Consider the following 16,474-nt stretch of genomic DNA (forward strand, 5'->3'; position numbering starts at 1 on the left):
GTTTCAATTTCACCTCACAATAATAAAAAATCCAGCTTTTGCAGCTACACTTCTGAAGCTTTTTAAATTATATAATTTGAATAAGAAAGTTATATTGAAAATTGTTTGTATACTGAGACTAGCAATAGCACAAAAAATCAAGGAGAAAAAAATCAGATTTCAGAATATTTGACAAAGAAAAAACTCCATGTGAGGCTGTGAATGCAAAGTGAGGAAAGGCTGATTTTCTGTATTCTATCTATTGCATAACTGCAATATCCCAACTTGTCCCCCTCAGAGCCACCATTCTGTGTCCAAGGTGTGTTCTGTCGAGGAGACACTGAGAACATGGGAGGTCAGGAATGATAACTGCTTCAGCTGCATGGACTTGGCTTAAAATATTTAGGAGGCCTCCAAGGTTTTCAAAAGAAATTTTTAAGGCAGAATCAAGACAAACCATGCTTCTTGTAAGTAATCAAAGATTTACAGAATAGAATTCCTATAATTTGTGACGAGCTATTTTTAAGGTTTCCTTTTAAAGATTTAAAACCTGCCTTGCAGGATATTTCTATCATGGCATGGGGAATTTGGACTCAGTGTGACTAGTAATTAATGACTGTCTTTTTATACAGTGGAAATTATACATAACAACTATGCTGAAAATGAAAAGTAGCAGATAGATTTCTACAAACATTACTCATGTTGTTGCATCACAGATATAGAATGGAAAATGTCTCAAACAAAACAGGTTTTATTGAAATAGGTTTTTTTATAGCCTACTAAGAAATACAAAGATTGTCTCCATGTGAACTCTCTTTTAAATTTAAAACAGAGACTAGAGGCTCTGGATTTTTCCCTCAGTCTTTCCAGCCTGTATTCTAGTACAGTATTATCTTGAAGCGAAGCATGTGTAGCATGTTAAAGCTACTTAAAATCCATTTTAGTTCAGTCCTGTTCTCTAATTAGAATGGATCCTTTTTTATTTTCTGTTCCTAAGTGCCAAGACGCTGACATGTGCTTAGATTAAGTTCATGATGAGTCCCTGTTATTTTCAGCTCACATATGTACAGCATTTCCTTTAGCATTCAGTGCCTTTCTGACAATCTTCTATCCTGAGTCCTGGTGTGCTCTCAGAGCTGCTGCTCCTTTTCCTAGCTTGCCGTAAGACTGTATAAAAGCTACTCCAGACTCTAGTTTTGTGGCATAGAGATCATCTGTAGAGATGAGAGATGAGCTGCTCTGGTTAGATTTCGGTGCCATCTTCTCATGCTCGTTCTGTTTTGCAGTCAAGTTTTAGGCACCTGTCGACTGATCCCAGCTGCCCAAGTGAACGGTATCTCCTCTACAGAGAATGGGCTCATCCTAAAAACATTTTCAAACTGCAACCCCTGGATTTCATCAGGTTGGTGTAACTGGCAGTGGACTACAGTAGGGAGAAAGAGAAATCTACAAAATAGCTCTGGTTTTGGGGAAGTCAGAGACACAGGTCAGTTCTGAGGGAAGATACATACACCCAGATCAGCTCATGCACAGGAGCGTAGTTTGTGATTGGTTTCATGATGAGCTGATTATGAAAAGGCAGCCACTTAAAATTTTTCTTTGAGAGCCATGATTTTTTCTCTTTTTCCTTTCCCCCCCACCAATTCTATCCTGTGCTGTTGCCAATACTACTGCAATCCCAAATTTGAAACCAGAGGACTATGACAATATGGGTTGGCATAAAATGTGTGAAATGAAGAGCCATTTGAAACAGAAATGCAAATTTACTTGCATTTGAGGGAAAAAAAAAACAAAACAACACCTTTCTCCTCCACAGGAAATACTATGGAGAGAAAATTGGGATCTACTTTGCTTGGCTGGGCTTTTACACAAATATGCTGACTGTGGCTGCGGTTGTAGGAGTTGGCTGTTTTCTGTATGGATTCCTGACAAAGGACAACTGCACGTGGAGGTACCTGATCAGGCCTGGTTTAATATCACATACAATTTTGATCAGTCCTGTACACAGGGGGACTGTGCAGGGTTTGCAAGACACTGCTTAATGAAGGAAGCAAAATTAAAGGGCCCGAGAACAACTGCCATAGTGGATTTGAAGGCAAAGGCATAAAACATTAGATAAATAATGGATGTCCATGGACCATTACAGTGATAGGCATCTGGGAGTTTGCTATTTCATAATTTTATTTATATTTTGCATGAGGTTCACCATACCTAGTGTAGAAACACAAAGAAAAGAGTTACAATCAGAAGTCAATACAAATTGCCATGATACATAATTTTCACTGTGGTAATCCTTACACTAGATACCCAAAGACATTAAAAATTTCTTTCCTCTAGTTTGGGAAAATATAGGAGAAGCAACAGCACAGGGGCCTTCAGCTGCTTTGGGTACCTTGGAGGGCAAGGCATAGCCATGACACAGATTCTCTCATCAGAACACAACCGAATTCAATCATGGCCAAATGACCCAGGAAAAAAAAATGATGGCATTGTGTCAAAGGACCTACAGACCATCCAGTTGTATACCCCCTCCTTGAAGGGTGTTCACATTCCATGCTAAAGGGCTATTCCACAGCTCCACTCCTGTGCCCAATTTATATCCATTTAGCTTTTTGCCAGAGTTATAGTTCATTTAAACAGCTCAGCCCTCTCCCTGATGTTTACCCCCCTGATATATGATAGGAAGTAACTATATGACCTTCCAGCCTCCACCATGCTGGGTTAGTGTGTGTGAGATGGCAGCTCTTTTGCAATCTCTTAGGACATAGATCTGTAAACCTGTGAATCCTTGCAGCAGCTCCCCTCTGCACAATTTCCAGTCTGATCCTGTTTAGGAGACCACAGGGACTAGGAAGTCCTTTGAGCTCTGCAGCTGTTCCTTGTTCTGCTAGGCAGTGCTGCTCTTCCTTCTCCCTTCAGACTTGCTACAGTAGCAAGTGTGAGCATGCAACTGTGGGTTTCCTACTGAAGACAACGAGGTCTTTTAAGAGCTGTTTTATTTTTACTGTGGGCAGTTTTGAGAATTACTGCTACATGCAAAGAATGGAAATTTTTTTCCTCACGTGTCATCCATATTTGAGACGAGGACCATGAATTGAAGTGGGGATATGTTGCCAGGGCAAAGGGTGGGCATGGAATTCCTGAGTGCAGATCACTGGTAAATTATTCCTTAATTCCCTGAAATTATTGCACTGTCTTCATGTGTGAAAAAGGACTAAAGAATTTACTGTTGGTGAGTGACTGACTAGTTTTGTTTTCAGCCAAGAAGTATGTGACCCCAACATAGGAGGTAATATCATAATGTGCCCTCAGTGTGATCAAGCATGTACCTACTGGAACCTCACCATCACTTGTGAATCATCCAAGGTAACTACATTTACAGCTTGTAGACACACTTTTTAACTTTAGTTGCACTCTCTCTAGTACTACATATAAAATAATGTTCGTCCTGCATTAGTGTCCTGCAGAACTGCTAAAGATGTGCAAATAATTGTTCCTTCTCATACAGTGACTCAACTTCAAAAAATAAAACCAACAAAATTAATTGCTCCACATTGATCTAAGATGAAAAATTTAGTCTTTTTTTATTTCACATTGCTGCCAATATTTGATAGGAGAATAAAATATTATTTCAGTTGAAAATTGGTTTCATTTGGGGGTACTTCTTTTTGAGGGAAGGAAAGATTCAGTTAAAGCCTTGATTCAGTAACTCTGAATCAATTTTTCTAAGGAAACATTTAAAGCTTGTTTTGACATTTCTAATTTCTGCCTCCTCCCTGCATGAAGAAGTTATCTGGATCTATGCCTTGAATTTGATCCGTGTTGCCAAGCAGAAGATGGGTACAAGGAGAGGCTGGTGTTGGCTATGACAGAAGCTGTCACACAGCCATGTCCTGTTGTCTGCTCTTTATTCCTGTCAAAAGGAACCTCACTTTCTTTCCCATTACCTTGTCTCACTAAGCTAATGTTAGCCTTTCATCATTCCTCTCCATAGATTCAGTCCCAAAACTGCAATTTTTCAGCTGTTCATCAAAAATATTTTGCCCAACTTTAATGTGTTGCATCAGCACACTTACATGGTAAAAGAAATAAGATTGCAGGGAAGAGGCTATAATGGGAAAAAAAAAAGGGAGATAGTGACCACAGAGGTATTTCATCAGAGTGGGGTTTTACTAACCTATGTTATCCTGCTTATGAGAACCAGATGTGCCTATGGCCTTAGTGGCTGTACTAAAAATCCCCTGAGTTCCCAGAGCAGAAGCACTGGTTTTTGTCTTAGTAAGCAACAGATGGAAGGAAGTTTGATAGCCCACCATTTTACTATCCCTCATAATGCATATATGGCTTTTATTTTTAATTCTGAACTTTGCATTTAATTTCCTTGATTTGGTGGAGAGTGGTGTGCATGGACAGAAATTGAGGAAACACTATCCACAAGGGTGGTTTATGAAACTACATAAAAACTGAAAATCAACATTTTCAGTAAGCAGCTTCTGGCTTCTCTTCAGGGTTGGTGTAGAAGAATAAAAACGATTTAGATTATTAGATTTTAAGACTTTTTTTTTCTTTTCCACTTTTCCAGAAACTCTGTATATTTGATAGCTATGGAACACTGGTGTTTGCAGTATTTATGGGAATATGGGGTAAGTCAGTTTCAACAACTGTGGTTTGTTATCTAATTTTGGCCAAGCCTTCAGCATCAGCCAAGGATAAATTTGCACTGACTTCATTTGCTAGCACTTAGGAATTCACTGGAAAGTAGTTCCATAAAAAACAAGCACATTCACAGGATCTCATCATAAGCAAACAAAAAATTGTAGTCTTAAAAATTAGTCTTCAGTATCTGTTCTGTTTTGATGACTTGAAGAAAAGTCTGAGGGAGGTGGCTAAGACTGCCACATGTTCATCCATCAGGAGCCAGCCGCATGCTTAAGTATATTGTCAGAGGAGCTGGGGTTTTTTTCCCAAAGACTTAGGGAGATGCTTGTGCTATTAACAGCTGTGTAACTGCGCAATGCAATTGAAAAATAGTAATTTGTTATATTTACCAGGATTTTTTTCCTTCCGTCTTTATCTAAGAAGCTGTTTGTAAAAAGTGTAGTAGGTTACAAGCACTAGGTTTATCTTTTAGCAGAGAAAATGTATATGAAACCAGGATGTTTCTCACAGGTGAAAATACTTGGTGCTATTTTCAAGGTATTAGGCAAGGTTTATTTTCCTAGAAACAATTTATTTTATTCATATTAGCAGCTTTGTTAATTGGCTTTTATTGCAGTGTCTTATCCAGTAATTATGGAAGTAAGTTCCATGTTAGGCCTTCATACCAAGTGCTACAGAGAATGTATCCCATGTAATGTTTTGAATTCATATATTGGCTGACAAGAACACAAAATTTGCTTTCTTTGTAAAACATATTGTATTTTTATTTCCCTATGATGACCTAAAGTGCTCCAAAATAACTCTTGCTTTAAAGAAATGTAAGATGAAATGTACAACTTCAAAAAGAAGTTTTTTTCCAAAACATATGCTGAAGTCAAAATACCAGCAGGGAATTCACTAAATTAAAAGTTATTAGAAGTTTGATACTAATGTAATCCTCTCCCATCACGTCAAGAGTTAATTTATCGGCAATTTGTTTTTTAATTAAAATTGTGCTTCCTGTTTTGAAGAATGGTTCCAGGAGCAATAATTATGAAGTTAAGCTTCATGGTTATAGAGATAGCTGCAAGGTCTATTAGTATTCTTGTTGTAAGTCCACTATATAAAAAGGTGAATTATATTAGAGAAATTCAACCAAAATTGTACTGAATCCAAATGACCCATGGCCCTGATGTAATTCCAGCTGGAATTTTCATCTTGCTCTATTACTTTTTTAGACCTCCTTGTCCAAAACAATTAAAATTAATACTAGACTCTTAGATATATTATTGCATCATTATCATCAATACACTTCCAATAAGAGCATATTCTCTTGTGTGTATTCCCTTCAAAAATCTTAAAGCACTATAAAACACCAGGGAATTTGGCCTTAGGAGTTAGCCCTTTTTATACATTATTGCTCTGCCAATTGTCCCTTTGCTGGTAAGGCTAGATTGGCAAAGGTCGTGAACAAGAGGCAGCTTCCACTTCACTTGCTGCCATTCCTGGATCCTCTCCCTGAGCAAGGTCAGTTAAGCCAAGAAATGTTCTCTAATGGAGGCACTTCTTCTCAGGCCTTGGTGACACAGCTTCAGAGGCAGAATACCTGGGCCAGCCTGAAGGGCAGTGTTGGGACACACAAAAGGGGACACCATTCAAAATGACATGAAATGACTGCTTTGATCTCCTGATTCTGAAATGTCATGTGTTTCCACTGTTGAAACAATCTTGCTTCAAAATAAAAGGAAAATGGCTAATCCAGCAGAAGCTCCTTTCCTGCTCTGAAAGACACAACACAGCTAGTAGGGGGCTGGGAGAGCTGTCCCTGTGTTATGTGCCCTTCTGTCACAGTTAGCACGTGAGGCTATCATTACAGAAGGAGCCCCTGCACTTCTGGGCTCTCCAGCAGCAGCTGAATTTGCAGCTGGAACAAATTGGTATAGCCTGTAGATTCCTGTGATTTGGGCTGGGCAGCAATTAAAGATTTATGGAAGACTAATGTCCTTGCTCTACAGGATAAAGCAGCTGAGACCCTCTGGTCCACTGCTTGTAGTGTCCTTGCTGCTTCTAAGCATGAAGGGGTAGAGAAGTCCTTATGAAAGGGGCCTCTGAGTAATCAGGGGAGCAGGGCTCTCTGGAGTTTTGCGTTTGCAGATGCCAAGATCATCTCACAGCTCAGCCCATGGAGTTTCCTGGCTTTTAAATGTTTCAGTTTGGGATTTTTCAACCACACCTGATTTTAGACATAACCTTTAATGTTTGGACTTGTAACTGCATGCCACTGAGGTTTCATCATTTAGAATGAGGGGCCAAACTAGTAAAAAAAAAAAAAAATTGTAGGGTTGATTACTCCAGACAATGAGAGCAATGAGAATGCAGTGATTGGATACTACTCTGTTGTATTGCACTAAAAGACACGGATTTTTATACTACTCCTCCTGGAAACAGTGCTGCAGAGCCACACTACTATTTTAATCTGAGACTGCATCCTCTTCATGAATGAATCATCCAGGTGTGTGCCAGGAAGCATGGTACTGACACCCAGCATCCTGAGCTCCTCCCAGCCTTCCCATCTGGGTTTGTCATGGCCTCTGCTGCCAGATCTGCCTGTGTAATATCTTGGGACAAGGTAATGAGTTTGGCTGGATTCATGTTTAAACTTTAACACCTAGGCATCTGTGTACCCGATCCCTCAGCGCTTCCAGCTGCAGGAACACATTCTGGGGAAACAGCTGGCCCAGCCCAGGGAGTTGCTAAGCTCCATGCCATACGAAAGAGCTGCAGTCTCTTCAGTTTTGTGCTAGCAGAGGAGGAAAGACAGCTGTATTTAAGCAGTTTTACCTGAAGAAACATTGGTTTTGTAGTCTGCAAATTGATAATTTGTCTACACAAAAATTGCAGCATGAATGAGCATGGGCTCTTCCCTGTGACAATTTTTTGCATACTGAGTTTAATTTTTCTAGAAGTCTGCACTTTCCAACATTTTTTCTTCACGCATCCAAACAATTTCGTTTCTTAAGTATCCCATGTTAAACTTTTTCAAAGTAGTCTGTAATATAAAATGTAAAGTGCTCATATTGTGGCCTTAGGCAAAAAGAAAACACATAGGTAAAGTATATACATTCTTTAGCATGTGGTTAAACCTCCATTTACCTCAGGTTTCTCATATTAAAGTACATATACATCCAAAATCATAATTGCATATAGGAGTAGATCCAGCTGTTTTCACCATTGTATTAGCTAATAAAGGTTTTATTCCATGTCTGTGAAAAGCTGTATGGAATACTGAGCCATGTGTTATAGCCCAGAGGAGGCAAATAGTATCCAGTACTCACGTGGTATTGCTCATTTTGTCTATCATTTGGATAGTTACCTTTTTCTTGGAGTTTTGGAAGCGACGGCAGGCTGAACTGGAGTATGAATGGGACACAGTTGAGTACTTAGAGCAAGAGGAGCAAGTTCGCCCAGAATATGAAGCTCGCTGCACTCATGTAGTGATGAATGAAATCACACAGGTAAGGAATATTTTGACAACTGGTGATGGTTACTGCTGTAGGCGTGCTGTGAGCAGACACTATGAAAATGGTGAATCAGGATGGAGCTTTATAAATCAGCAGTGCCTCAATATGATAAGCTGGTCTGAAAACAGTGACTTGATAAAGTACAGATGCAAGGAGAGGCAATTGATATCTAACTGAAAGCACTGTAAAGTTCGAGCACATTGCGCTGCTGAGGTTCCTCTTTCTTAAATAAACAGAAGTAGGCATCATCCCCAGCTTAGAAGACTAAGTCTACTTTATTAAATCCCCCAAGAAATTATTAATTGTTGCTGCCAGAGGCCAAGATCACAGGGAATTTGCTATCTTTACCTAGGAATGCATCAGGAAAAAAACGATGAATAGAGGGAAACCTTGCATTATTATATATTATGCCAAGAATGTTTTTTAACCGAAGATGTTTCTGTTTGAAACATGTATAAATAGCTATTGTTGCTAAGTGCATATGGATGAAATTATGATTAATAACAACAAACTTGTAGAGACAAGGATAAACCTCATTTCAATGACAGAGGATTCATATTTATGAGGATCTTAGTTTAGATTTCTATTTATTATACATTTCAGTAGCTTTAGCTTTGGTGGCTTACTCAAGTTCAGTTTCACTTTTTATTATTCTCTGTCAATAGAATACTCTGTCTTTTGTCTAATCATTTGCACTGCTTTCACATTCCATCCACATTATAGTAATGTTTATTAGAGGACCCTTTAAAAGTTTCAAAATTAATTGCCATAGTTGAAACCATCCTATATAGATCTTTTTATATCTTGTGCAATCAAAAAACTCATCTTGTTTAAAAGCTTATAAACCTATGCCACCTTGAATATATAAATTCATAGCTAGAAAGTTCCTTTCAGGCAGTTCAAAGAGTGGAGAATATGCTAAAATATTTTATTTTGATCCTCAGACATTCTTTAAAGACTCAGTGAATTTTCACAGTACCACATTAAGGTAGTCATTTTCCTTGGAATACGTTGAGAAATACAGAGATCAAGGACCAAAATTTTAGTGCCTGCTAAATTTAGCCATTGAAGTTTGAAAGATAATGACCTTGGATGCCATGATCAGCCAAGAAGGATGGGTCCATTCAAAAGGACTATGCACCCTGTAATGGCTGAAGTCCATAAGAGCTGAGGACCCTCTACCTCTATGGAAGTCATTTTTCTCTTAGAAGGGGCAGCAAAAAAGACACCTGTAATGAGGCAAGACTTCTGAAATCATGAATAAATGTTGAGTTTCCAGGAAACAAAACAAGGTACTTTTTTTTCCTTTTTTTCTGCCCTCAGTATAATAAAGAATTCAATTGGAGCACACACAAAAAAAAAAAAAAAAGAAAGAAAGAAAAGAAAGAAGATTGTGTGAGATTTTGTGCTTCCTTGATCTGTTTCCTAATCTTTTACAGCAAGAAGAACATGTGCCATACACTGCATGTGGGAAGTGCATGCGGATGACTTTCTGTACAAGTGCCATCTTCTTCTGGGTAAAGTTCTTCTCTTATTCTTTCCCCTCATAAATTCACTTTTCTAGTAACTGTCTAAAAAATGATCCTCCTGAGCTGAACAAAACATGAGAATGGAACAGGTTCAGCTGGATTTCCATCTCTTGCATAAATCAAGCCTATAAGGTATGGACCCACATGGAGAAGGTAGCTGTAGTCACCCAATAGTCATTAGCATACAGTATCAAAATATCCTGCAGCTGGAGCTTGTGAGTTATGCTTGTAAAGGTGGTCCATTGATTTTTCCCTCATTATTTTAAGACAAATGTCTTTGCTTTTAGGGGGGCAGTAAGGGGAAGACTTTGGTTTATATGCTCTCCTCCTTGCTAGTTTCTGTCTGATTTGTTCCAGCTGTGTTCTTCCATATTGTGTCCCACAGTCCATGACCTCTTCCAGGTTTTGTGTTTCACTTAACAGAGCAAAGCTGGGCACTCTTTAATCTTCCAGAGCTGCTACTTTAATTAAAACTAAACCTTGAAAGCAGTCCAGTCAACCATGACGCAATATATACATGACACAATGAGCAGGCCCAGAGAGATTGCCTTGAAAAGCTCTGTGTTTTAGCACGCTCCTCATCTTTAGCACAAATAGCAGCTGGAAAAGACCTCATTCTCAGTGATAGGATGCAGATAGGAGATAGAGTGGTATCTGGCAGCCCACGAGAGCCTCAGCATTGACACATTTGAAACACAAAGGAAAGAATACCGATTTGCAGTTGGATTCAAATAGGCCAGACTTCATGTCAGATGGAAGAGATTTGTTCTGGGTTTGTAACTTGTGTTACTGCACAGTTACTGTGTGCAGGGTCAGGGAAGGTAGTCCATGGCATAGATAGTGATAAAAAGGTACACAGCCTGTGGACCTTAAACTGAACAATAGCTAGAGAACTAGCAAAAAATAAAAGCAGGAAGAGACGCAGAAAGAGGAGATGGCAAGCAAGATGGAGTGCCTGGATCATTACTGCAACTCCTGCAGACTACGTGATTTAGCTTAAATTTTTTCTATTCCTTTGAGGGGTCTGTAGTCTGTAATAGTATCATGTGGAAGAGAAGGTGCAGCCCCCTCCATAATCAATGTCAACTCGCTAGTACATTTGCCATCCTGCCAATTGTCCAATATGAAGAGTTTTCCCCCATCACATGCCTCGAGGTGCAAGATTTGATTACACTTCTTGTTATATTGGCTTACACCAGTAAAATCCTTGTTATTAGTCATAAAACAGACCGTCTCTTTTCTTTCCTGTCGATTTACTATGCTACATGAAAAAAATACTTATTTTATGGATTCTCTGTTTATTGCTTTGTATCTTATTTGATCATCCTCTTGCAATGGAATGACAGGCACAAAATTGCTTTCCTTTTGCCTATCATAAAAAGTGTTTTGAACTCACTTTTTCCTAACGCCAGTGGTTGAACATGAACATCTTTCTTGCATTCCCTTGGCAGATCCTTTTGATTATTGCTTCAGTTGTTGGAATCATTGTCTACAGGCTCTCCGTTTTCCTGGTGTTCTCTTCAAAGTTGTCACAGCACCTCAGTGGAACGGAGGCGATCCGCAAGTACCTGACTCCGCAGACGGCCACATCAGTAACCGCTTCCCTCATCAGCTTTGTTGTCATTATGATTCTCAACATCATCTATGAAAAAGTGGCAATCCTGATCACTGACTTTGGTATGCTGCTGCTCTACCTCAGATGGAAATGTGGGGTAAAATAGCTAGAAAAAATAGCTTTTATATGTATAGTAGGTATTACAATAGGTGAACACCTGTACCACATCTTTCATAATTTTCCCACAAAATCACAAAATACCACCTAGAAATTTTCCGATATAGATTTTCTCAATATCAGAGAAATATGATATTCAGCTCTTTGCCTGAAAAGGCCTTACATAGGCAGCATGAAAGATTGATTGTTTACAGTTTTGTTCTTGTGAAACATACAAAGCAAAGAAAATTACTACAACACCAAGCTTTATGAAAACAGATCAGTAAGGCATAACACATTCAATTATATTAGCTTTTGTTTATGGGGGAAAAGCTATTTTCTTGTAAATAAGTGAACTAAGATCACCATTCCAAACCTACATACCACTCTGATGTTGTTAAACAGATAAACAGTCACAAGTAATATTATTCTCTATATCCAGGCCATCAACATTAAAGTAGCTATTTTACTTTAGATGCATGTAGTGTGGTGTTCTCACTTAATACTGTTTCATCAGTTCAAAGTGTTACATTTGCATCTTTGTCGAGTCTGTTGGATTTGGGTGCTTTTTCTTCCCCTGAGTTATTAGAATTTTTGCTTCTTCTCTTTCTTTATTGCAAGGCAACAAGTTATTTTCTTTTTACAACCCATACAGTTTTAGAATTCTATAATGGTTACAGTATACATGGCGATTAGGTACAATCTAAATGATAATGCTCTCAATCATATAAAGGAATATGAGACATACAGATAATTTGCAGCTGGGGCTCTAGAACAGCTTGTAGGTTACTTGTAGGTTGGGTTGGGGTTTTTTAAAATTTATTTACTTTTCTTTCATTGCAGAACTTCCAAGGACACAGACTGATTATGAAAACAGTCTGACCACAAAGATGTTCTTGTTCCAGTTTGTCAACTACTATTCTTCATGCTTCTACATAGCCTTCTTTAAGGGTAAATTTGTAGGTCACCCTGGAAGTCCAGTTTATTGGCTAGGAAAGTATCGCAATGAAGAGGTAAGAATGTAGAATGTATAATTAGTCCAGGTATTGTGCTGCAGTTTGGAGTGTATAAAGTAAAACATAGCTGTGCATATTTAACCTTAGAGTTTAAAAGTGACTGCCTCCCAAGGTAATTACCTCCTTACTAACCCCTAGCATAAAAGAATATGGCACAAGACCATTTGGGCTTAGAAATGTATTACACATACCCAGAAAAGAGTATTTTACCATGGTCCTACAATCTGTGACTGGACACACAGAAAGGAGAGAATATCAGTAGAAGCATTCCTGTTTTGCTGGGTGACCCTGACCTGGCCATAGCACAGAGCTGCATGACTACACCTGGTTTTTCATTCTTTCACTGGTATTCTGTCAACCTACGATATGTGGCCTGGGTTTGGCTTTTGCATACCTTACTGGAAAGGTTTGCCTAGACAGTCTTCTTTGATTGCTTTCAGTAATGTTGTTATAATAAATCAGGGATGCATAATTTTAAATGCTTCATTCATGCCTGAAAAGTTACCCAACCTCAAAAAATTTTTCTTGTCTCTCCCAACCTTCAGTGTGATCCAGGTGGATGTCTCCTTGAGCTCACAACCCAGCTTGCCATCATAGTGGGAGGAAAAGCTATCTGGAACAACATTCAAGAAGTTCTTCTTCCGTAAGTTCAAACTATTAAGTAATCTGCTCTTTTATAGTTGAAAAATACTGTTTTGCTTGATGCCTTCAGGCATTTGGTCACTGAGTTTGGTAAGTGCATATTGTATTCTGAAAGAATAAGACTTGTCCTCGGAGTCCTTTTTTGTCTAGTAGTCTGGGCTCCTGTCTCTGTTGTTTTAACTGATCTTAATTCTAATCAGAAATTCTTCCTTCCTCTGCAAGTCAAACTCGATGTGTTTCAGGTTGAATATTCAAAACTGAGGTAGTAAAAGCTATGACAATATTAAACTGAAGACTTGCTTAATATTGATTGGAATGATTTGTTGTTATACATTGGGATTTTAAAAGTCAAATATAAGTTACTATTTTAACTCATTTAGTAGATATAAATCACTGATTCTGGTATATTTACACTCTTATTTATGGCTTGTAAAAACCTACTTTAAGATAAGGCAACAAAAGTTGCCTTTCTTAGGAAGAAAATTTTGAATAATTTGGAAATAAATAAATCCATTGCTTAAACCTACAGCAGAAATGTAAAACCAGGAATGCCTTTTTTTTTTTCTTTTTTTTCTTTTTTTTCTTCTTTTTTTTTTTTTTTTCATTTACTGAAGTTTTTAGGTTCTTTTACCATTGTTAGTGTTCTTTTTCTCCCTGTCTGATAGTTTGGTCAAGAATCTAATTGGAAGATATTCTGCAGCTGCTAGATCAGAAAAAGTTGTTCCACGTTGGGAACATGATTATCACCTCCAACCCATTGGAAAACTTGGACTATTTTATGAGTACCTTGAAATGGGTAAGGAACAGTTTAATCTGGATTCCCTACCACTGCTGGATACAAACATGTTATGAAGAAATTCTTCACACAAGCAATGCTTAATACGGTGGACAGAGGAGACATTAATGTTTTCTGAGACGAGTTTTGATTGAGCCATTGCAAATGGTTTTAGAAGCTTTTATTAAGCAGCTAAGCCTTAATCCATTTTATAACTAGGAAGCAGCATGTGATTGTACCAGGAGGAGTACTGCTGCTTCCTTGTCTAATCCTGTGAGAAATGCATTCAGAAGGCAGACCCCTGTCAAGTTCTGGTGCTGCACAGCAGAGCCCCGTGTCAGACTGCTCTGCAGTCACCAGGACTCATTGCTGGTAACCTGGGAGCTGGCAGGCCTTGGATGGTTTGTTGCCACCATCCATTCTGTGACAACATTGCCAGTGTGCTTAAGGCAGTACCCAGACACCAGTAAGATGATTGTTGGTTTGGGCCTTCCAGTTCAGTACAGAGACAGATAGTCATGAGATTTCCATGTCTTCATGATAAAGATGTCAGAAAGAAATGGATATTTGAATACCCAGAATAGTTCCTCATGCTGTGCTGTGATTAGTAATATTTTCCTGTCCCCTTCATGTAGCAGGTTTTTCCAGTACTGTTGTGCTATTTTCTCATCCAAAAGAGTCACTAGGAACCCAGCTACACTTTCTTGTTTCTCCCACCTGAATTTGGAGTATATAAACTATGCATGCCTACACTTGCTTATCTCCAGGAAATGAAAGCCTCACCAATGCATGCAACCTCTCCCTTTCACAGTGATACAGTTTGGCTTTGTGACCCTGTTTGTGGCGTCGTTCCCCCTGGCTCCTCTTCTGGCTCTAATTAACAACATGCTGGAAATCCGGCTGGATGCGTGGAAGCTGACAACCCAGTTCAGGCGCATGGTTCCACAGAAGGCACAAGACATTGGGGCCTGGCAACCCATCCTGCAGGGCATAGCCATTCTGGCCGTGGTCACCAATGTAAGTACGGTGCCAACAGCTGCAAAAGAGAAAATGCCTTCTCTGCAGGTGCTACATCCAAATGTGGGAATGCTGTGTGTGGCAATGCAACTGAAATGATCCTTAAGGCACATCTTCTGAAAACAGAAATTCAGCTTCTTTCTTGCATGCTTAAAAATACCATGTGTGCTCAAAATTGCCTACCAGAATGAATTTTCTGAGAATTTGGACTCTAATCTGTTCTTCACTTGTACTTAATTTTCTTAAGTACACAACAAACTGAATTTTAGAGAGTTTCTTGAAAATATCTAAGAAAAAAATTCTGATTAATATACTTCTAACGATGAAATTCAGATATTTCATGGTTTCTGTATCAATTCACCAATATTTTATTTGTAGACTGCAATGTGGGAAGAAAAATAAGCCATTGTCATTTATCACTGTGGATTATTTGTGGATTACTAAACAGGAACTAGTATGTATTAACTTACAGAAAATTCTTGCTGCTGGCCTTTTTCAAAGGCATAATGACCACTGGTTTCTTCTGCAGGCACAATAACACCTCAGACTATCCATGAGGAATAGCCTTTCTCAACAAGGTCACTGTTTTCTTCTGTTTTCAGAGAGATCCAAATATGTTATGCTGTTGGATAACTGTATTTCCTGATCAATCCAGCTAGATCTTGTGATACCAATAGGAACACCATATCAATATGAAACTAGAAGTTGAACATGTATCTTAAGATTACTTTAAAATATTGTACCTTATCTCTGTTCTCGTGGTATTCAGGGCAGACTTACAGTGGTGACCTCACGTTGATTTGGCCACGTGTGAGCTTCTGTCAGGAATGTGTTTGTGCCCTGCTTTCTTCAGATGATGTCACTGTGCAAACAGGGCATCAGCCACTCACCTCCGGGGGCTGTCGTGTGCGAGGGGCTCAGCTCCAGAGACTGTCACGTTCAAACAGCCCCACTGCATGTGTTGTGAGGAGCTCAAAGAGATTGGTATTTATTGCTAATGAAGTGTGGGCCATAAAGCCATGTGCTTGAGCAAATGCTAGAAACCGTTCTCCTCCTTTAAGTGTGTTTCTTTCCTTGTTTGACATCCAGGAACTGATCCAAGTCATCAGGCTTTAACAACCCTGCCTTGATTTTACCTTAGTACACAGATAGTGTTTCTTCTCTTCTACATGACTTATTACAGCTGATTATACTTGGGTAGTGTATCATCTTCCCCTTGGTGCATCTTCTCCTTCATGCATGTTACCTTTGTAGCTGCTGCTAGTACTTGCAATCAACTTTTGCACAAAGCTACCAGTTTTGAGAGTTGCCGTGAGGCACTGGACTTTGCTATTGCATCTGTTGTTGATTTGAAGACTGATTTTAATTAGTTATGGTATAAATGGAAAACTGTGTGCAGTAAGGCTTGGGAAGCAAAGAATGTGCTGTTTGTTTGTAGTTCTTCAGTGCAATACTCTGAAATGCAGCCCATAATTCAAGAGGAAAAAAAGTTTTTCCTTTGAGAGGATGCCGTAGGATTAGTTCTCGTATTTCTGTCCTTGAAGCTCTCCAGAGCACATCTGGAGATCATTCTGAGAGAGGGAGGAGAGTGAGACAAGGCTCAGATTTAGGATGATGAGAGACCTGGGGCCTTGCAAAAAAGATTC

The 16,474-nt window shown here is 38.9% G+C and overlaps 1 protein-coding gene across 2 annotated transcripts in view; it reads left to right on the forward strand.

The window, feature by feature from the left end:
• Window positions 1-16,474, forward strand: part of ANO6 (anoctamin 6) — a 71,030-nt gene that overhangs the window by 46,208 nt on the left and 8,348 nt on the right. For both annotated transcript variants that reach the window (XR_005259010.1, XM_038154423.1), the window contains exons 7-17: window positions 1,266-1,381; window positions 1,796-1,930; window positions 3,240-3,345; window positions 4,562-4,622; window positions 7,987-8,132; window positions 9,578-9,655; window positions 11,119-11,344; window positions 12,222-12,391; window positions 12,940-13,037; window positions 13,702-13,832; window positions 14,623-14,828. Coding sequence is in view for 1 of the 2 variants with exons in the window: in XM_038154423.1 (XP_038010351.1) it covers window positions 1,266-1,381; window positions 1,796-1,930; window positions 3,240-3,345; window positions 4,562-4,622; window positions 7,987-8,132; window positions 9,578-9,655; window positions 11,119-11,344; window positions 12,222-12,391; window positions 12,940-13,037; window positions 13,702-13,832; window positions 14,623-14,828 (1,473 nt within the window). In the remaining variant the exon portion in view is untranslated. The remainder of the gene's footprint in view (window positions 1-1,265; window positions 1,382-1,795; window positions 1,931-3,239; window positions 3,346-4,561; window positions 4,623-7,986; window positions 8,133-9,577; window positions 9,656-11,118; window positions 11,345-12,221; window positions 12,392-12,939; window positions 13,038-13,701; window positions 13,833-14,622; window positions 14,829-16,474) is intronic.

Source organism: Motacilla alba, chromosome 1A, assembly GCF_015832195.1.
Source record: "Motacilla alba alba isolate MOTALB_02 chromosome 1A, Motacilla_alba_V1.0_pri, whole genome shotgun sequence".
In the NCBI taxonomy this organism is placed as follows: domain Eukaryota; kingdom Metazoa; phylum Chordata; class Aves; order Passeriformes; family Motacillidae; genus Motacilla; species Motacilla alba.